The 21811-nt window shown below is 41.4% G+C and overlaps 3 protein-coding genes across 3 annotated transcripts in view; all 3 read left to right on the top strand.

The window, feature by feature from the left end:
• The window catches only part of LOC111655880 (receptor-type tyrosine-protein phosphatase F-like), a 127271-nt gene extending 124677 nt beyond the window's left edge, over nt 1-2594 (top strand). Inside the window, 1 exon segment of the mRNA XM_087174274.1 lies at nt 622-2594. Coding sequence (XP_087030400.1) covers nt 622-690 — 69 coding nt within the window. The 3' untranslated portion in view covers nt 691-2594.
• Nucleotides 2595-4627: 2033 nt separating this feature from the next.
• Nucleotides 4628-6252, top strand: LOC111655875 (la-related protein 6-like). The gene is made up of 3 exons (XM_023407411.2): nt 4628-4827; nt 4909-5095; nt 5235-6252. The coding sequence occupies exons 1-3, from the start codon at nt 4628-4630 to the stop codon at nt 6201-6203; spliced, it is 1356 nt and encodes a 451-aa protein (XP_023263179.2). The 3' UTR covers nt 6204-6252.
• Nucleotides 6253-8516: 2264 nt separating this feature from the next.
• On the top strand, nt 8517-18069 carry LOC111655868 (uncharacterized). The gene is made up of 4 exons (XM_023407405.2): nt 8517-8798; nt 8963-9405; nt 15190-15493; nt 15816-18069. Exons 3-4 carry the CDS (start codon nt 15217-15219, stop codon nt 16250-16252), a joined length of 714 nt encoding a protein of 237 aa, XP_023263173.1. The 5' UTR covers nt 8517-8798; nt 8963-9405; nt 15190-15216; the 3' UTR covers nt 16253-18069.
• Nucleotides 18070-21811: the final 3742 nt, after the last annotated feature.

Genomic DNA, 21811 nt, shown 5'->3' with positions numbered 1-21811 from the left:
CAGTGACAGGGCGACACTCCAAAGTCAATATTGTATATTTTGAATGTGTGAACCTGATGTTATCTAAAGTGTGTTTTTTGTGGAGTGCTCCACTGAAACAAAGGCTCACTGGCAAATCCTGCTTTAATAGAGGTTTTAGAAGTGCATCAGCAAACTCATCTGGTACCATCACAGAGGATTAGTGTCCATTTTTTTTATTTAAAGAATTAAGAATTAATAAATACACTATATAAGAAACTAGCAACACACATTAAAGAAGGCAGTCATGGTGTGAATTTAAATGGGTTCATGAACATTTTAAGATTTAAAAAAGAAATAAGCTAGATTTTCACGAATTCAGATACATTTAGAAACTGAATACTCTAACACCACTAACGCCTCTAACACATAGCACTACAGCTGAAGTTGTAGACTGGAGTCACTTCATTACTTTTAAGTATTCCAGCTTAACTTGGTAACACCAAGATAATGATGGGTAAACTCATTACTCATAAATACACTTGAAAATACAGAGACATAAGTATAGAAACAAAACCAGGGTTTTTGCTGCAAACCCCTTGAAATGCTTGAAACACACCACCTTGCATATGCACTTCCTCACTGTCCTCCTCTTCTCCACAGGACCAGTACCAGTTGTGCTACAGGGCAGCATTGGAGTACTTGGGGAGCTTTGACCACTATGCAACGTAACCACTCTCTCCGAGCAGCCTCCCTGGTCAAACCTCTCAGGAGTGTGCCAAGTGTCCCATCTCAGCCACCATCCACTCACTTGACCCCCCTAAAAAACCAACCCCCTCGCAGCTACCGGAGGGGAGGAGAATGGGACGTGCTTGCAGACCCAGCGACGAGTTCAACCAATCACAGAGATCCACGCCGACTCAACCAACCACATGAAATTTTGCTTTAAAAATAATAACGGAAACATTACAATGACTATGACAAATAGGACAAATCTTGTACAGACGCGACAGGGCAGACCGGCAGCCAGCCTCTCTGCTCTGTCCAAGCCAAACCTCCCTGATTGTCAAAGGCTACTGGTAGCACTAAGAGAGCATTCGCTCCTTTCTTTGTTAGTTTTGTTGTCAATATTACGATTCATTATGTCAAATGTTATTATTTAGTATACCTTTTTTTTCACGTTTTTAATTATCATTTTAACATCAGACATTTCCTCTGTCTTAAACTGCCCTGCCTCGGGCATGCATTATTTTCATAATCGGTACTTTTTTTATTTTTATCTTAGGGTACTTTAGCACAAGGGACATGTATTTTTAACACGTTCCTAGATACTAATACAAGAGGACCACTGTTCTCTGAGCTGCTGTCAGATTTCTTTTATCATATGACATTATTGTGTTATTCATATTATGTCTCATTACATTATTTTTGGTCTTATACAGTTCAATACATTAGAAAAAAAATTGCCTTTTCACTTGCTGTTTCCGATAAAAAAAAAAAAAAAAATCAACTTTGAGAAAATTGATTTCAGAGCACACACTTGATAAAGTTATCTTTCTGTAAACATGGTAGCTAGCTAAAAAAAAAAAACAAGTGAATTAGCTAACAAGAGACTAAATGAGAGGTGTACAGAAATGGAAAGCACATGATTTCTATGTTTTCTCTTCGTTTGTTTGTTTGTTTGTTTGTTTTTCATCAGAAGCCTATGGCATTGAGGCCTTCATACTCCACAGAGGAGAACTTACCTGAGGAAAACAGACTTTTATACCCAAAGGGTAGTTGACAGAAAATAAACTCCCTGATCTCTGAATATAAACGCTCTTCAAGTCCCTCCCGTCTCCTCGCTGCCCATTAGCCTGGTCGGTTTGATGGAGCTGAACCACACACACTGAAAGGAGCGGAAGTGGTTCATATGGGCTGAGGAGTATGGCCATCAACGCTGGCACCTGTACAGAATCAACCATTCCTACCAGAGGGAAAGAGACTCAGCCCTTTGGACTGAAACCTGATATTATTTTATACAGAAATAGAACTATAAATATATATATAATTATGATTGATTATATATATGTACAATTACACATAGATATATACACAGCTTCAAAAGTATATTGTTAAAAGGATTAATTCTGCTGATCTACCAACCCTAGAGACACTGCAGAGAGCCTGCTGTCCTAGAGTGTGTATTAATGGAAACTCCGTTGTATCTACTGTAATACCATAGTAACTTTTGACAGCTGGTTGTCCATCTGAATGAGCAAAAACAGCACAACCCCCCCACCCCACCCATCAAAAGGAACGACTCCTCACTCAGCACAGGCCATCGCACTACTCAAGCACACATCCTCTCCCACACGAGCCGCAGGAGGGAGCGTCTGATCCGAGAGGCCTGAACGTTATAGCGTTGGTGGTGGTGGAGGTGGCGGTGGGAGGGAGGGGGGACTTGAAAACGCTGGCGAAAAACAAAAATGTTCATTTTTACCTTGTGAATGCTTAGTGCTGTAGGGGTTCGATCTGTTGTACACACAGTCTGTTTTCTATTTGTTGATAAAGAACTGGAATTTAAAAAGAAACTGTTGATGAAAAAGAAAAAACATTGATGTTAATAAAGTTAAATAATTGGGTTTTTGTACAAATCCCGGCTTGTGAAGTTTTGTTTGTTGATGCTGTATTTTACAAAATGCTTGACCGATAAATCTGTAGTTTGTTCTTCTGCTTTTTGCTCCTGGGGTCACCAGCGAACAGTACAGTTTTAGTTCATTATCATGTTTCCTTTGTTTCAAGGGATTTCTAAGAGCTCGTTCCAACGATAAAAGTTCATATCTAGATATTTGGAAGTGTGTGTGGTTGTGTATGTGTGTGTTTGCAGAGGTGTAGCTAGGAATTCTGAAGGATATCCACCCCCTCCTATTTTTTGAGAAGCCGCCAAAACCAATTTTCTTAATTGTTTCTGGTAACACTTAACTTTAAATCCCTCAATTAACATGTAGAAGCGGTACGTAAACATTTAATACATGGTGTCTAACGCACTATGATGTAGTTGCAAGCAGATGTACACTACGTCAAAAGTTTTCGAACACCTCAGTTTTTCCGCTTGTAATGTCCTGGTGTTCTCTGAAACTCAACATGGAACAAATGAATAATTAAAAAGGGGAATCGTGGAATCTCAAACCCTTAATTGAAGCTAACATTTTGACTCATTCAGCTGCTGAACACACTCGTGACGTTCTTTCTACAGTGGAAATTAAAGATTGTTCAGAAAGTTTGTCCCGACATGTTGGTTCCCACAAATGTGTTGTGTTTGCAGTTTGCTTTGCTTTCACCTTCCCTCCAGTTCATCTCAAATCACCTCTGTGGGGTTTACATCAGCAGTCTGTGCTGGTCTTCATCATGTGAAGCCACCGTCTGTTCTTTCCTTCTGATGTTTTGGATCATTGTCTTGCTGTAGGATGAACCTCTGACCAACCAGCCTGTCTTCCTTACTTGCCTTTTTCTCCACATTCTGATAACAACATACAGCAGTACTTCCTGCAGTACAGCACTATCCTAATAATGTATCAGAGGGTGTAGTAACACAGTTTGTTCCAGCACTGCCTTTGTGCAGACAGAGGGTTTGTAACAACAAAAGATGGGCACCTGTGAGTGGAGGCTGGTGTGTAAAACTGATGTTTAGTCGAACACTGTTGTAATAATATAAAATATTAATAACAAAAGTCTTTATAGGAAGTTATACTTGCTGACAAATACTGTACTGTTATTGTGCACCATTTTAAGTGTTTTGAGTCAGTGTGAAGTTCTACTTCTACACTACTACTTCTGCTATACAGTAAACCCCACCATGCAATGTATCTCCTTTTATCGATTCAAAGATGAGTCTTGTATCACTGCACCTGTCAGAGATGATGCAGAATAATGATGATTCATAATTGTGTGAAATCTCAGTTCACTGCTCACTGTCGAGTAAACTGCTCAGTGTTCGTTACATTGGGAACGAGCCAGCAAGGGAGAGATATCATACACACGGTCTAATGACAGTCGTTTTTTGTATGTCACCACGGAGACACTACTGTCAGTCTAATGAATAGATACAGATAGATGTAAATATTGTTTCTTGGCATCACTCCTCAGTTTATACAAATGTGTATGGAACTTGCTAAGTCAACCGTCACTGCAGAGCTGCAGGTTTTGCATATTTATCTGGGCACTGGTTCAAACACATAAACCAACAGGGAACATATTTTCATGTAACTGACTTGTTTGTGCTTTGAACATGTTGGAATGACATGCAGCAACAGTAAAATGTTTTCATTTAAATGCTAATTACTGTTTTATACTTTAGTGCTGCCATGAATTGTGTATTTGGTCCGGCAATATCATAATTTTCTTCTGATTTGATTGTGCACTTAACTCTGAACCGCACGCTGCAGAAATTCACACCTATAATGACGCTGTTGTTCTTTTGTTTTATGATAATAATACTGATATGCTGGGGTTATTTCTGTTGCGCCGTAATTTCAGCAGTGATAATATTCTGTTTATGAAAGCTTCTAGTTTGTTTACATGACAGTGCTTCTCCTTTTTTAAACACACACAGGGGAGTAGCTTTGTGTTATTGTCAGTGGTAGATGTATGATTGTGTGATGTGGAATCTTGGTTGTTGCAGCATCATATGATTTTGTTTTGGATCCCACAGAACCAACCAACATCACTGTGGCTGTATGAATTGTGTCCAGGTGCATGTTTTTTTTTTTTCTTCAGCTCTTATGAAGCCTGCTGCTTTTCCTTAATACTTAAAACAGCCCAAACAACACTGCAGCTTAGTGACCCGTTATCCCTAACCTCAGGAGACACCATGAGCAATCCAACTGGGTAAGGAAATAAAAAAAAAATCATATGGCTGACTAATCTAGATTGCAGTATATCATGATCCTGAGTCCTATCTTCTTGCAGAGATGATTCACAATCTGCCAAAGATGAGGAAGAGCGAAATGGTGAGTTGCTGTGCTTCAAGATTAAAGCCCATTTGGAGGATCTGTTCTCCAACAGTCACCTGGCAGAGGATGGCTTCCTGCTTAAACATGTGCAGAAGAACAAGCAGGGCTACGTGAGTCTCAAGCTCCTCACTTGTTTGAAAAAGGTAAAAGAAAAAAAAAGACACATTTCTTTGGTTTTAGCAAGATTTTGAGCGCTTTCTGTGGTGTTTGCATTCCAAACATTTGAATAAAAACAATGCAGTGAAATGCAAACAAAGCTGAGGTTGCCACTGTTTGCCACAGATAAAGGCCCTGACCACAAACTGGTACATGACTCTAGCAGCAGCAGAGCGCTCAGACCTTCTCGAAGTGAATGATGAGCGCACCAAAGTGAGGCGGATAGAGCCACTTCCCCGATGGCTGCTGTGTTCCCCCAGCAGCAAGCTCCTCCTCGTCTGGAACATTTGTGAGGAGCAAACCGGAGAAGACAGAGCAGCCCGAGGCCTGGAGCGACTTTCCCTCTCAGAGAGGATCTTACAGTTCAGAGCTTACAGTGGTGTTACCTCAGTCTGGATCCTGCATCCTGGCAAAATGCTACCTAAGGAGCTGCAGTGCTACGCCAAACGTCACAGAGAGCTTGGCCAACATTTGTGCGCAGTGGTGAAGTTTGATAGTTTAGAGGCGGTCCGTAAGACCTACAGTGTCCTGAAAGCAGGAGAAGACAAGTCCAATGGGAAGGACATGTGTGTGGTGCCTTTGGGATTCCAGTCAACGCATCACATCAGCAAGGACAAATCATCAGAAGACAAAACTGAGGACGAATCTGTGGACACCCTGTCCCAGAAAAATCCACTTGAAACCTCAGAGGATCCGGTCCAGGAGGAACCCTCTTCACCAGCTACGACTCCAGACACATGTCAGCCCCAAAATACTTTGAACAGTTCCATTCAAAGTAGCTGTGAGCAGATCTCCACCAGCTGCAGCGGCCAGTCCTTCTCTGGGTTGAATGTGAGGTACAGCAGAATGAGCTGGTGCTCTGGAGACTGTGATAAAGAGAGTTTTGGGATCCCCTGGGTGTTGAGGCGCAAATTTGCAGCCAGTGCATTAAACCCCAAAGCACCCGGACTCCCGTATGCATCTGGCGTGATGCAAAGAGTGCTGCGCCAGCCGTTTGGTCCTGACGGCACCAAGGGTTTTCAGGGCAGAGGGAAGCCGCTGAAGCAGATCAAAGAAAGAAGAGGCGGCTGGAGCAGTACCACCTGTGCTGAATAACAAAATCTTACCAAAATTTAAAAGTTGATTAATCAAATTAAATATTTATTGCATTAAACAACAAAAGCTATATTAGTTTTGGCATCTCTGTTGGTGAGAGGTTGTTTATTCTGGGAGACATGTAGTTGTAAACCACAGGCAGATGGGGGCAGCATTTAGCTGTTCCCACAAACATGTTATTCTAAACACTTTGTTCTACTTGTCACACTGTAGTTGTGTAGGAAGTAAATTTACTATAATACATATTAGCTGAAGGTACAAATTGTAACACAAACAGAGGCGGTTAAGTGCTGAGGTAAAAGTCTCTCTGAATCTACAGACGCGCCTTTTGAAACTGGAGTGGCCTCTGCACCCCTGGGGCCTCAGCTCGTCTGGTCACCACTGCAAATTGCAGTGTATATTTGTTCTTGAGCCAGGATGGATTTACCTTGTTACCACTTTCTCCGAGAAAGAGGTGTTGTCTTTCAACATGTAACGCTCAGAAAAAAAGCCCCCATTGTCCCTCTGCATCTTTTTCACAAATGCCTGTTTAGATTTTGGTTCTCTAAGAAGTAGTTTTCCACTCGCTGAGATGACATTTGGCTGAAGGCTTCTTGTCCAATCATCAAACCACATCTTGTGCAAGACGAGCGTAGTAGCAACATTTGTGCCTTATTTCCAGCCGTTCTAATGACACCTCGACTGGAATGGGGTGTTTATAGTGTTACTGATTGAGGGCTTCCTTAAAATCTTGCCCAAACCTAAACAAAATGTGTTTCTTCACTCATCCACACCCAGTGGAAAAGATTCAATCCGATGTGTATGGGATTCTATCATATTCAAATTGGAAACATACTTTGTTGTTTTTTTTCTCTTGTATATTCTGAACGTCAGACTGTCTCTCTGACTAATGTAATCGTAGCTGTTGAGTGAGACTTTGCAATGCACGGCTCAAATGTTTCTCTCTATTGTCTCTGACTTGATTTAGCAATTAACAGCTGTTGGGGTTTCACTACAGGAGGGTTGGTCTATGAAAACTTAACACATCTGTGAACAATATGTATAGAGTAGAAAGGTTCCTGCCTGATGTCAGGAAATGTTTCTGTGCTGATGGTTCCTTTTCAAAGCTAGAAAAGCACGATATCCACAGTTAAACTGGAGGCCATTATGTATTTACACAGGCTCCTCTGCACAATAATTGAGGTATATGTCAAACAAGTTAGTTGTAATAATTCTCCTGCTTTCTTAGGTTTTTTTGTGGCAGAGGGGATGTGGATAATTGTGCACCTGCTGACCGTCACCAAAATATTCTCAGCTTGAAGAAGAGAACAGATCTCCTGTTGATTTGTGGACCAGTGTTTTTCTTCAGGTTAGCGCTGAAGGGCTTTAAGCAAGAAGAAAAATTTGTTTTGGCTTCACTTCAAACTTTACATGAAATCTACGCTTCAGGTCATTGAGATAACAACCCTCTGATATCCATCAATACACATTTTTTGGTATGAGAAGAAGCTTGGGTAAAGATTCCTTTGGTTTTTTCTCCTTTCTCTCTCAGTCAACACTGAAGGAATTTTAAGTTCTAGCAAGTTAGCATTTGGCCACATCTCCACCTCTCTATTGAAACACTGCACAGTGAGATTTGTGTATAATTTGGCCCGAGGATATCACAGTGACTCATGGTGTTAGAATGAGATATTTGTTAGCAAATAATTTGTTTCCTGTTGTGACGCTGCTTTTAGTTTTCTCCAGCACATTTCAGCATGTTTGGCTCTGGCCGCAGCTCTGAACCATAAGCTCTGCTCTGTTACCTGCAGATTTATGGAACGGCTTTATGCTCCCAAACAGCACCTGTACACCTCTTCGTATTCCGTCACCTCTCCTCCCTCATCCAGCGCTTCACTCGTCTCCAAACTGGTTGGCCTTTGTTTATATATGACTGACCCTGCACACCTGACGCATTTCCTCCATGGATGGGGTATTTATTTAGATTGCAGTCTGGAGTGCCTGATACCTTCCAAAAGCACAACCATCTGCTCCTAATTTGGCGCTCGAGGCTCAAGGGCTAAAATACTGGTTTGTATTGGAGGAGACGTGAACGTGAGATCCTCAACAACAACACCCTTGGTTTTATCCCCGGCCAACTGTAGATGGAAACATCATGAAATACCTCTGCTGTGATAATTCTATTTAACTTGGGTTAATGTTGTATTAGCACCATTTAAACCAATTGTGAACTTTCTTAATTCCCACTAAAAGATTGGAAAACACTTGCTTCGGCAGACCGATCTGCCCAATTGAGGCTATTACCAATCTCCTGCTTAAGATGGCAGACTCTCTTGCGGCAGAAGGTAAATGTAAGCCCTTGCTCAGGCCAAAGCATCCTTTAGTGCTCCTGGAGCTAGAGCCAGGGAGATTATCATGTCAGGAGTAATCCGACTCGGCCCACAAGCACAACTATGGAGGAGGAGGAGCAACAGTTGAGGGGGTGAGGCAGGCAGAGGCATCAGAGGAGCTCTCTGCTCCACTTACGGTAACCGAGCTCTCCCTCCTCACCCATCTTCTCGACCCACAGAGTTCCCCTCTCTGGAGCTGGAGAGAAGAAGTGCTGCTGGAAAGAGGGTAAGGAGATGTGCATTATCATTCCAACACCGCTCTTGTATGAAGATAAAACGTTCTGAGGGAGAGTGAGTTTCATAACAGATGGAATAAAAGTTGAGGCATCTGTGAGATCTGTTCATGACATGACACTGCACCTCAGTTTTGCTCTGCTCCTCTTGTTTCAGGCTTAAGTCTGTGCGGAAAGGGGACCAAGAACTCTGTTTGAAGGAGGACGATGACAGGAGTTTTCTGAATTTTTTGAAGTGATGCCAAGTGACAGGCTGCTCTCAACAACCCATCTCTCCTCTTTTTGAATGGATCAACCTTCCAAGAAGCCATGAAGCCCATGCTTACATTTGGAGGAATGTTGATATTGATCTTTGCAACTTAAGAGTTCTATGGAAGTGGAAATATGATAAATGAATAATACAGCCTGGACCTGAATCAAGTCAGGACACCTTCCCTACTTGCAAGCACAGGGAGTTGTGATGCTTTTCAGGGGAACTAGCAGGAATCCTGCTATCGCGCCTCGCCTGTGATGATGATGGACTTACCTAGCCAGCACTTGCCTGTGGAGGTCAGCTGAAGACGACGCCACGCAGCTAAGTCTGGATTAGCCGGCCGAACGGTAAGGACACCACATCTTCTTTTGTTAGTTTAAGCCAGCAGCTTATGGGGAAGGCGTTAGGTGCCGCTGACAGGGATGCCTCACCAAGTGCTTGAGTGGCAGAAAACACACGCTGGATTATCTGTATCAACAAGCGGCCCTCACAGGAACCACATGTCAATACCGCACAGCCGCCTGTCACGAAATGTTTGCAAAGCAGTCACCACTGATTACAAGAGGCATGCCGGTATGTTGCAAAAAATAAATTATTATTATGATTTTCTTGCAGAGTTTGAACAACCTTTCACCGCACAGACAAGTTTATTTTGTCAGGGAGGGTTATTTTCCTTTCATGTCGCTTATCCAACATGGTGGTTTGCCTCATTAACATGCATAATTGCTCTCCAAATACTCTCTGGCTTTTCTTCCCCAAAGGTTAAAGCATTACTTACAGATATATAAACAACCATTTCAACCATTTCAGAGCTGAACCTTTAATAGTTTAAATAATTAAGAAGATTGGGATCAAATTGTTAAACTTGTTATCTAAAAATATAAAGGAAGGAGGAACTTGATGATACTCACTGTGGGCATTTTACTGAAGTGATGATCCCCTTCTCACTAAGCCCATATCATACGTAGAGATTATACTGAATCTAGCGGAGCCCCGAGAGGCCAGATAGAGGTTAAGCCTAAAGTCAATTGAGCTGTTCAACTTTCATAACCTGCCAAAGCTTGTCATAACTGCAGGAAGCTGATGAGGAGGCTGAGCGGATGCACCACTCCTCGTTGTGTCGTCTGCATTTTTTTTTTTTTTTTTTTTTTGCGCAATAAAATTGATAATATACTCATTGTGCATATAAAAAAATGAAGATTTATTTTAATCTTAAGAAAACAAAATGTCATCATATTTCACTTTGTGCTTGCTTGTGCTTGCTCGCATGGGTCATATTTGAAAGTGGTATTCAGTGTGTGCCAGATGGCCGTCAACCTTTTGTAACAGCAACATCAACATGTTTAACATGGGTTTAGGGCCGATGCTGTTGTGTTAAAAGAGGATCTGGCATAGACAGATTAGCAGCCAGAATAGCAGCTCCCAGGCTCCTCTTTAGAAAGCAGCCGAAAGACAACATCAATCTTCCTCCCAGGTGGCACAAAAATGATGAGGCAAGGTGATGCTTCCTTGCCAATTCTCATGTAACCCTGTTAGAAAAAAACTATTTAAATGCATGTCACAACTTTACCTTAACTCAGCTCTTCCCAAAATAGCAAAGGGCGGGCAAAGTGAGACAGGTGTCAAATGTGCATCTTCCCCTCACACCTGATTAACGCCACCCTAACAGCAACAGGTTTGAGTGGTGTGATTTCGTGCTAGGCTGTTGGGTCACTGGATTAATCTGTATAAATCCGTGGGTGATAGTAGGCCTTCCAAAATAAAATTGAAGCTTTTCAAGCCACTTACCAGTTATGTCCAGTAAAAGGATGCAGGAGTCAGGATTTGTGGAATGTGTGTAAAAATGAATGCTATTTTTCTGGCGTTACCTGCAGATGTTTTCCACTTTTCTTTTCTTTTTTTTCTCCTCAATAATGAACGGTAGCTTTCTCACTAACAAGGAACAGGCTTGTTTTAATTATCCTATGGTTACTGAGTGACAGAGCCAAAGCCAACAGAAGTGGCTGCCCAGCAAAATTACAGCACAGTCTAACCTAAGCCTTTTTCAGTTGCATTAGAACCAAGGCTGGATTTAGAACAGCCAATCCTGGCTCAGAACATCCACTTTATTTTACAGCCTTTTGGCCCACCCCGGTGCCAACACAACAGATCTCTCACTCACAGGGCTTGTCACTTTTCTTCACCATTACTCCGACTGTAATCAGGACAGGTTTTAGTAGGAGAAAAAGAAGTGCCTGCTGGTGCTCTATCAGTGGGCCCTACATGCTGGCCTAACCCCTGAGTTAGAGGTGTCTGATGGATTAACACCAACACACACACATACGGCAATGCCTGGGCTTCGCCACCAACACTGCAGCCAGGTGTTAGCCCACGTGACTGCAGATAAAGCCGGCAGGCATTAGTGCTAATCCCGCCCTGATCTTTGGAATATGTCCCTATTACCTCCCCAAGCACTCTCTAGCTGTCCCCAGGCCTCCTGATGCTCACCTAAGAGGGAAAAGACTAGACAAGGCCTCTCTAGGACTCCCCAAAGCATGTTGTTTCCTTGCAACAACAAAGTAGGTGCCCTTCCCGCTGTTTGTTATGCTCCTGTTATCTTTTCAGTGCAGGTATTTATGGGGTGTGTTCACAGTAGCGCAGAGACAGCTGGTCACATGGGTGGAGCTGAGCTGAAACACACAGCGGGGTAATAATGTTCTGTAGGTGCAGGCCTCAGGTGGTGCAGTGGCAAATACACAATGCTTTAGACCTGTGGACATTTCTAGATATAAAGAAGAAGCACTATTATGTAAGCTGGATTATCTAGTGTTATGTGATGGTGCTTCTGGGAGTGTGTGCGCGCCCTGGAAGTGAAGTGGGTGTCTGGACAACAGTGGAAGGTTGGACTTTGTCTCGATTTCTACACAAGCCCGTGTCATATGATTTGGGAAAAGTGAAGCCACGCAAGTGCTGTATGTGTGTGTTTATGGTATGTGTGAGTCAGAGCGAGGGAGAGAGAGAGAGTGAGACAGAACAGGCTGTATTTAGGGAATGCACAGGAACAAATGCTACAGAGTGGGGGCACATAAAAGTCGCTATCTGCTTTTTTCTCCAGCACAAAGAAGCTCTTCATTCAGGCCTGTCTGTGATCTTCTCTCACTGTAATCATGTCACACTGGTCAAGATCCAAGCAAGCTGACAAGAAGGCCCCCCCCTGTCTGCCGGCTTCATTCAAAAGTGTTAACCACAGACGCCCCTTATCCCCATTTTGACAGATCTCTAGTTCATCTTCCATAGGCTGTGGCATTCTGTCGAGTGTCTCAATCTGGCGTGGGAGTGCTGGGAGGACACGAGTGCCATGCTACTGTAATTACATTACCGCCAGCTTAGCTGCACCACAGCCACTGACCCAATTATTCCTTTGAAAACATCTATTTTATTGTGTCATTTGAAATAATGCGATCTTTGAGTCACAACAAGAGCTCGGTTGAGGGTTGAGTGTCCGGCTGCAACTGTATGATGCATGTATTTGAGAATACATAATGTCTCAGGAATGGCTCCGACTGACTTAGGAATTCTTGGCGAAGCGGTTCACTTTCATTGTTTCCCTCAAACATGTCAGTGATCCTCTGAGACAGTTTTCACTCAGTTGGTGGCTCTTCAGATGACATATGGCCGAGTGCAAACATCAGGTGTGCTGTTTCTTACATGCCGCGTATTCACTCCCGCTCTCACTCTAAACACAAAACCCTAATGAGGACTTTCATGCGTGTAACCCTTGCCTTTTCTCCTTGTGAATAGATGATTTTCTCCGTTTGTTTTTGAGCCTCATGCGTTTGACCGGCCTTTTCTCCGCACACAGGAGCATGCATGGGCACATCAGCACCGAAGCTCTGTGAGGGCCAGACATGCTGCAGCTGTGCGGGAGCTGTTTTAGCTGTCTTTGCGACTCATCTGCGCTTTTATGTCTCTGTTTGAGGATGGCTTTTCCTTCTGCCGGAGAGTCCTCTGGGGTTCCACTATATCCTCTGCGTTGTTGCTCCTCTCTATTTGCTGGAAAACGGCAGTATTTGTCCTTTCAGGAAGCGGACTCCTCATTCATGCCTTTCCGCTGCTCTCCTAAGAAAACACTCGTGCTCCTTTCTCCTATCAGTGTCTGTATATTTATGTCCATGACAGCAGGGGCCAGTGGTAGATATTAAATGTCTGTGCTGATTAATCACCCTTGACCATCTGAACAAGCTGCAGAATGCTCCTTGGCACTTTTATTGGCGCCAATCGACTGCAGATAGAACTAATGTGTTTCTGAGTGGAGCAATTATGACAATCAAAGTGTCTTCTGGGACGTGAGATCAGTGTTTGATGACCAGTCTTCGTCCAGTGTCAGCAACTGAGACATCGGAGGACTCATCTGTTTTTTACGAGCTAATTGTTTTATCACGATGAGCCACAGAGCTAACAGACTGAGGACATTGATGGATCGCGTCTGTGTGAAACAATTAACTCCCAGGATGAGTAATTGCCCCAAATCTGACCTATTAATAGCATAAGAAAACAATGATCTCATCCTTTGCCATATATCATAACAAATCGTCTCTTTTTGAATTGGCGATTTATCACATTTAGAAGCAGCAGCAGTGAGATTCCTGGTGTGAAGAGTTGGTGTTGAACCAACAGAAACAAAATGAAACTTTCCATTGAGGCTTCTATCTATCACGGCTGCCTGTAAATACAACGACGTATAGGCAGGCACGGAGTGACACTCTGCAGGCTCCACGTTTGATTTACATAGACTGTGTCTGATTGTTAGCTGAAATGTTTGACTTTCAAATGAATACTATTCTACCCCACCATTGTGCAGAGGCTGCTTACCACGTCAAACCCATATGGAATTATGAGTGATGAGTCAAGCTTTGACTGATAGGACTGGTTGTACCTGTTTATACGCTGTTTATACCACTGCAGCTCATGTGTTCAGCGTCTCTGTATTTTCCCTCTGCGGTGTCCAAAACAGACGTAGTGAAGCACTGTCTGAATTTGCATATAGTTTTTTTTTTTTTGTTTCATTTGCTCCAAGGCCAAAAGTTAAATTCCACAAGAAACCAAAATGTTCCTACTTCTTTTACTATTTTTCACAAATGTTTATGTTGAATGTAATCTGCAGGCGCAAACCTCCAGAAATGATCCATTTCAGATTTTTGGTTCTAAAAAAACTCCTGGACAAAGATATGTGACACTTTGTCCCACTGTAAACAATCCAGCAGTCTGTATATGTACACTACAGAATCCAGTCTGGCAAAACAATTTGTAACGCTGGTCTGGAATTGCTGTTAGTTGCTGCCAGTATACCATTTCCGGCTCTGGGGAAATGTTTTGCTCACTGGTGACATGATATGAAAAATACAAAGAAGTGAGCTTGTAAAACTTCTCAGATACCTGTGGAATGACAATAAGGAAAGAGAAAATGTAAAGGAATAAATCCTCCAAATTGAGTTTTGTGGCTGCTTGCATTGTCTATCAAAAGGGAGGGGCTGTATAAGATGAAGGGGCGTATAAGCACATACTCACTGAGGCCTCATCATACATTGCTTTGGAAATAGGTGTGGCAAAGAGATTCCCGTAAAGCAACCCCCACCACCCCCCTCACCCCCCCTTAAAAGGATATTGCAGGGACACGATTTCTGCACAAAGAAGTGTTTTTTTCTTAAGAAATCAAGGAAAGAAGTTTACATTTTTGAGATAATACACAAAACCTTTTAGAGGTTTTATGAGTAGGGTACTTGCACAACTCAGTCAGCTCCCTCCAGTTTAAATAAAATATTTTGCAGCAATGTTTTTTTTCTTTCACCCTCAGGCTTCCTATAACTTTAAACACACACTGCATTCTCAGGTGTCAGCAAGTGATGTCGAGCTCACAGATCATGAACCCACTTAAGAGTGAAAATGAGCTGACAGCAGAATCAGAGAAAGTAAACTGACGGTAAAATAAAAGCCCTGTCAGGCTAAGGTTGAGAGAAGTGGATTTACGGGAAGGTCACTGAAATGTGATGGCGAGGAGATGCCAATTATGGCATTGTTCTCTGTGCTTTAATGTGACAGGTTTTCATATGTGACTGTTTGAACGCTGCCTGACGTTTTGCCTCTCTCGACAGAGTTTCAATGCTCCTCCACGTTCTAAGATGAAGTTATGGAAAGGTGCTACTTTTGCCTTCATGCTCTGTGGTGCAGCCCTGTCCATCGTCCTCGTTAGAAACATGGCCACTATTGGACAGTTCAAACCTAAGACAAAATATCCATACACACCTTCATCCTCATCAAGTCCGTCTTCATCATCAGAATCAACATCCAGAACCTCATCACCATCCTTAGCGGAGTCGGCGGCGATGTCGCGGCAGATGGATGGTCTTCATCGGAGAGTCCGCTCAACAGACGACATGAACTCTCTCCTCTCAGAGTGTAAGATCTACTGTTATTTTCTTCCTTCCTTGTCTGGTCTGAGATTAGGTGTCATGTGAAAGGGTTGTTGGGGTTCAGACAGAACACTTAGTACCTGACTGTGTTGTTATCTCACAATAGCCTGCAGTCAATTAACACCTCATAGTTCACTGACTGCCCCGTTTCCCATGGCTTCACTGCAAGGCATTCATCACAGATGGGATTCTATCTCTGGGAACCATCTGCCATGTTTACATATCTGCCCTGCTATTCACGTTGCACAGAAATCAGATAATCTCTCTGTCACCTGTCTATTAATTTTGATTTATCTCGTCTCCGTCAGTTTCCATGATGTTCCAGAGCTTCACAGAGGGCGAGCTTCAACATGTGGTCGGGACCTTGCTAGACAGGAAGAGAAGGAAGAGCCGACGCCTGGGTGAGAACCAGGCCCGAAGGACTAAAAGAGCCAGGAGGCAAAAGCCCTGCTCTCTGAGGGAGCTGGAGTTGACCGTGAGTGAGCTGGGTCTCGGCTACGAGAGCGACGAGACAGTGCTGCTGCGCTACTGCAGTGGCAAATGCACGGCCCACCGGCATAACTACGACATCACCATGGAGCACATGATGCGGACGGGCTTCAAGAAGAAGGGCCGCAAGGACAAGGTCAGTAACGGGCCCTGCTGCCGGCCAACCGCATTCGAAAACGACTTTTCCTTCTTGGACAATAAGAGCCGCTATCACACGATACAGAATGTGTCTGCGAAGAATTGTGGGTGTGTATGACCCAGAGAAATGGACTTATTATTTCGTCATGCTGCTCTCAGCCTCTGTTGGAAGAGTCGAACAAGGATGCTGTTAAAAGACAATTACAGAAAACTATGGAATATAATCTCAAGGAGAGGAGGAAAGGATGGAAATATGTAATATAAGACTGCTGCACGGCGGCCATCTTTGACAGACAGACTTCTCACTGTCACCACAGCTTGGGAACGAATCACATGGACAGCACGTGCTGTGTTTCTGTGGATTCTATGTAAAAATACAGAAAATGACTGTTGATGACAAAACATTTTTATTATCTTTTCTATCTGTGTAGTAACACTGTAAACTGTGGTGTAACAACAATGTAGCAACATTATGTTTGTGATATTACATTTGAGTAGTAGTACACATATGACTCATGTTGACAATGAGCCATGGTGGACTAGATTATTGCTGTTACTACACTTCATATCCATGGACGGTAAATAAGTCCAAATCTCGTAGTTTACATGATTATAGTGGCGATAGTAAATCATCCGTCAGGCAAAAAAAAAAAGTGCTCAAAAGTCAGTTCAAAGCCATAAAGAAAACAAACAAACAAACAAAAAAAATAATTTAATGCACCAATGTTTACTTTAAGTTCTGTGCAAGACAGTTTGGACCGTTGACCTAATTATAACTTCTTGTGATAAGATGTCTCCAGAGAGTATATTGACTTAAAAGTGTGTTGAATTGTTGCACAAGACATGACATTGTGACCTGTTTGTTTGCATTACTGTTACTGATTGCAGTGTTATTACACAGGTAAGGTATTGATAAGAATTTAACGAAAGAAAATCCTTTTCTATAGCTCCAGGTTTGGTACCCACGTTTAATAAGTGTTTTGTATATTGATGTTGTGTAGATTAACAATGAGGACCAATTTTAAAACACATAAGTACACTCTCACTTTAGCAATAGATCAGTATGAACAATTTCTCCAATTTGCTCTCCATAGACTAGCTCATCATTCTCAAAGAAATTGTAATTTTAAGTCTTTTTTTTAAAAATACTTTTCCCAAATAACCCTGTGTTGCAACTACCCATAATCCTCTGGAATTATTTTTCTCAAAGAATTGCCAAAACAAAGTTAATTCAACACATGATGAATTCACAAACTTAGATTCATAAATATCTCACGTCTCAAGTTCCAGGTGATACAACCTCTTTTATGTCGTCTCTGGATGTAATCTGCAAACGTTTACACAGAGTTTTTAGCCAATCAGAGGCTCAAGTGTGAAAGAGAAGAATGGTTTTAATGATCAGTAGTGACATGTGTTTTTTTTTTGTTTTGTTTTGTTTTGTTTTGTTTTTTCTCGCTGCAGGAAAACTAACTATGAAGAAGAGACATGATCTGGGAACGTGTTTGCACCCATATATAAAATCCTGTAACTTGCTTTAATCCAGAGCCCACAGTACAGCCTTCTATTGGCCCATCAAATGCCTCCTTGTTGTATTGCCTGGTAGACTTTTAGGGGGAAAATAAGCTGTTGAAATGAATTATCAAGCATCTGTTTTGGTTTTGAACCCATTGCAACTGTTTGCCTGAAGTACAATAAATTATGTTTTGTTTTGTTTTTGTCTTTCCGAGGAGGTGCAGTGCGGGGCGCATATGCGGATGCGGTGCATCTTTATTGTAGCTTATATTGTATTTATTTGGGAAGTAAATTATGGTTTTGCATATTTATTTAGAGTACCACACAGAAATGGGACAGCTTATTATCATTAAGCAACTGTGCCAAAAAATGTTTTATCTAACATTCTATATTGACTGCTGAATAAACATAATTTCAGAGGTATGGATGTGCATCATTTTTCCCAAACTATTGACCTTTGGGTGACAGATATTCTCTACTCAGATTGTATTTAGAATAAATGAATACACAATAATAAAACTAATCTTGCAAGATACTGTTAATAAGGAAAAAAAGCCGAATCCTGTGGGGAAATATGAGGATTACAGCAGCAGGAGGATATGTGGATGATCAGATTACACTTAATGAACCATAAGCTTTTACAACACGGCCTGTGACCAGACAGTTTGAGCCCCCTGGCGGGCAGGGACAATCAGAAGCCAATGGGGGACATCACTGTGCCAAATTATTTCAAAAAATGAAATTAAACAAAGACCACAATCAGCAATGAACTGATCTTTCTAGCCAAAGCCTGATACATCTTATACCTCTGTATTATAGGTCTCCATTGTTGTCCAACACATAAGTCAGCCACACCGTTGCACTGGGGGACATGTTGCTAAAGGGCAATGAAAATGAAAACTGTAGTTTATTTTGAGCCAATCCCTCATATGTTGCCGGAAATACTAACTAGAGCCCAAATGTGCATCAATCCGCAGCTGAAAATAGTCCCAAACAAATGACCTACTAACTCCATTTTGAGAAACTTCTGCTAAAATTATAATGCCCATCTGTTTAAAGAAACCACTGAGCCTTTTTAAATATGAAACTATAACTATGTGACCCATTTGGAAAAAAAAAAAAAAAGAAGTCTTCAGTAGGAACCAATGGATTTGCGACTGAGTGCTACAAACAGTGGCAGAGTAGTCAGAAGGTAAATGACTAAAAGTGTATTTTGGTACGGGATTTTTTGAGAATAAGAAAAATATCAAATGACACCAGCCTCATCCTTTCAGTGAAATTTCGTTAGGCTTTTAGGAAATGTTTTTTGTAAAATTGTTTTGGACCAGAATATTGTGTCTGGAAAAAGTAAACTTTTCAAAAGTGAAACCAAACAACCTTGTTTTTAACTTGACCACCCAGCAGTTTTGAGTTTAGCCGAAAGGTTTTACGAGGGCTTCATGGGGCTTATGAGTAGCAGAACTTTCCCAACCCCTAAACAAGCCTTAGACATCTTTGGGTTAGATCTGAAGAGTTTAGGTTTCGATTTGTAAAAGTATTTAGACATTAAGCTTAAGACTTCCTTTTCTGCCTCCATCCTGATACAATGCTGCTGTGCATGTCACAGCATTGAAAAATTACACTAGAAGAATTCATTGTTGTCTGTCAACATTGTGAACTTGTTTTCATAGCGACTATTTCTTACGAAGACATTTCTATAATAACTTTTCACAGTACAGTGGATTATCCCCTATCGATTTCATTTTCAGTTCGAAATAAAGTCTAATGTTTTTTTCTTATAGCTTTTATCTGCTTGAGAGAGATTGTTATTTTTCAGCTGTGAGTATCTTCAATGGCAATTTTAGTGGCCACGGAAGCTGTTGGAGCGGTTGCAAGGAGCAGTTAACTTAACATATTTCACAATTATTGAACAGTTTTTTTCTGTAAATTGATTTACAAAAAACCTGTGCACCGTCGTCAGTCTCATCCACGTTTGACTCCAGTTTTGCAGCATTTTTTTCTGTCACCATATTTCTGCCTCTGGCACAGGAAGCACTGGATGGCCCCATTCTTCGTCCAACATACAAAGCTTTGATTAGCTTGGTGGGTTTTCCAACCAGGGAAACTGCTGTCAGGGAGCACAATGTCTGATGAATTTGAATAGCTGAAAAAAAAAATGACGTGGGCGGCAGATTAGAGGTCTGGAACCACACTTGGGTGGAAATTCCGAATCATTTTGCTGATTCATATAATTTCATTGAGTTCATTCACTTTTTTTTTCCTAAGATAAACAATCACAGCAATTACACTACTTAGATGAGTGAGTGAACATATTCTTACTGTCTTCATTTCAGTACCCTGTTCAGTCTGTTGTCTGGTTAAACCGTTACATTTAGATTAGTAGTAAAGTAAGACGATGCTAGCTAACAGTTTAGCTTGCAAGATTCTGCAGGTGACAATAGTGATTCAGTCAGTTCTGTGTTAAAGATTTGTTTGTGACTATATACATATTTATATATATATATATATATATGTACAAAATACACACACACACACACACATATATATATTTATATAGATATATATATAGATATATAGATATATATATATATTGTTGTGAGCATCATAAATTAAATTATATTTAACCTTCACTGAGTTGGAATAGAGGCAGCAAACTCAGAGACAGATATCTAAAACCTGTCTGGATGGCTAGATAACACTTGAGGTAAGTGAGAATCTTTTTAATACATATTTTTAAATTCAGAACAGCTACAACTGACATAACATTCAGAGGAGCTTACACTAGAGAATTAAAAGTTCTGTTTAGATTTATCATTTAGCAGTATCATGTAAACATATACTGGTAGACAAATGTGTTGTTCTACATACAAAAGTCAATCAGCAGAGCAGAAGCCAGAGCATGTTATGCATTTTGTCAGGGAAAAACTCCATAGGTCGTTTTTTCATAGCAGACATTTTGACATGTCATTGCAGGTAAAGCACAGGTGTAATTGAAGTCATTAATTGTAGCTGCATTCCTTTCATGTGTGTCAGGTTCATGACCCAGGTTGTTGTGCATGCTGACTCTCTGACATGGCTTAATGCGATACCTAAATGGAACAAACCCAGCATTGATTTAATTACTTAAACCAGGAAAAGTCAAAATGTTTGTTGTGATTAAGCTCTGTTGCTGTTTACTGATACTTTTGAAATCCACCCTAGGGCATCACTATCTGCAGGGGAAGCAGTGGAGACAGGTTTAGGGAATGTGGTTTAATCAGAAAAGCTAACAACAACAGTTCATGACAACTCCCACAATGCACTGAAAATCACAGTTTGATAAAATAAACTAGTGTAAGTGTCTGAGCAGGAATTTGGCTTTAAATTAAACAGAAAATTAAACACATCAAAGTCGAGTCAGAGAGTTTTCATGTGACAACAGCGCTATATACACTATGTACTGTATTGTTTTGGAGATAAAGCATGTGGAGGTAATTCAAGAACACTATTTGTTTGAAGTATATGCAGTCCAGTTCTGACTTGGAGACATACAGCATATACTGAAAGTCTTGTGAACAGTAATGGTGGTACTGCTCTGTATGTTGGGTGAAGGGGTTGCCTCCTTCTCGGCCCACCCATGCTATAAATCTGCACACTTGATTGCACTTTGGATGTAAATTATGTTAAATTTAATATGTTATCACCATATTTCACCTCCTGAGTATCATTTGTATTAAGCAGGAAACGCCTCCTCATGAGTTATACATGCATGAAGACATAGTGCTTGTTATCCCCCGGGAGACACAATCCTAGCACAAGGCCAGACAACACAACTTACACAACTTCCTGCACAGTTTCAATGAAGCAACACCACCTCTTGCAGTTTATACCATGTCTGCAGGCATTTGGAGATAACAGAAGTCAACTTGAGTTGGTTTAAAGACGATCAGCGGCAGGTCACACAGAATGATGTGGCTGATGTATGGGTCCGGGACTAACTGTTGTATATTTGTGAGTGAAAAATAATCATTTCCCTTTGGGTTTTATTTGGCCAAGTGGAGCACATGTTTCAATTTGACTGTGACTTACTGTATTTACTACAGCTGTGGGGGGAGAAATGACTTCAGCAGTTTGTAGTTTGAACAATTTCATAAAATGAAGAATTTCCCCGTGAAATCTGAAATGA

Source organism: Seriola lalandi, unplaced genomic scaffold (assembly GCF_002814215.2).
Source record: "Seriola lalandi dorsalis isolate HSWRI2012SDOR001 ecotype SW California unplaced genomic scaffold, Sedor1 jcf7180002054334, whole genome shotgun sequence".
NCBI classification, from domain to species: domain Eukaryota; kingdom Metazoa; phylum Chordata; class Actinopteri; order Carangiformes; family Carangidae; genus Seriola; species Seriola lalandi.
This window is presented reverse-complemented; position numbering and strand designations above follow the sequence as displayed.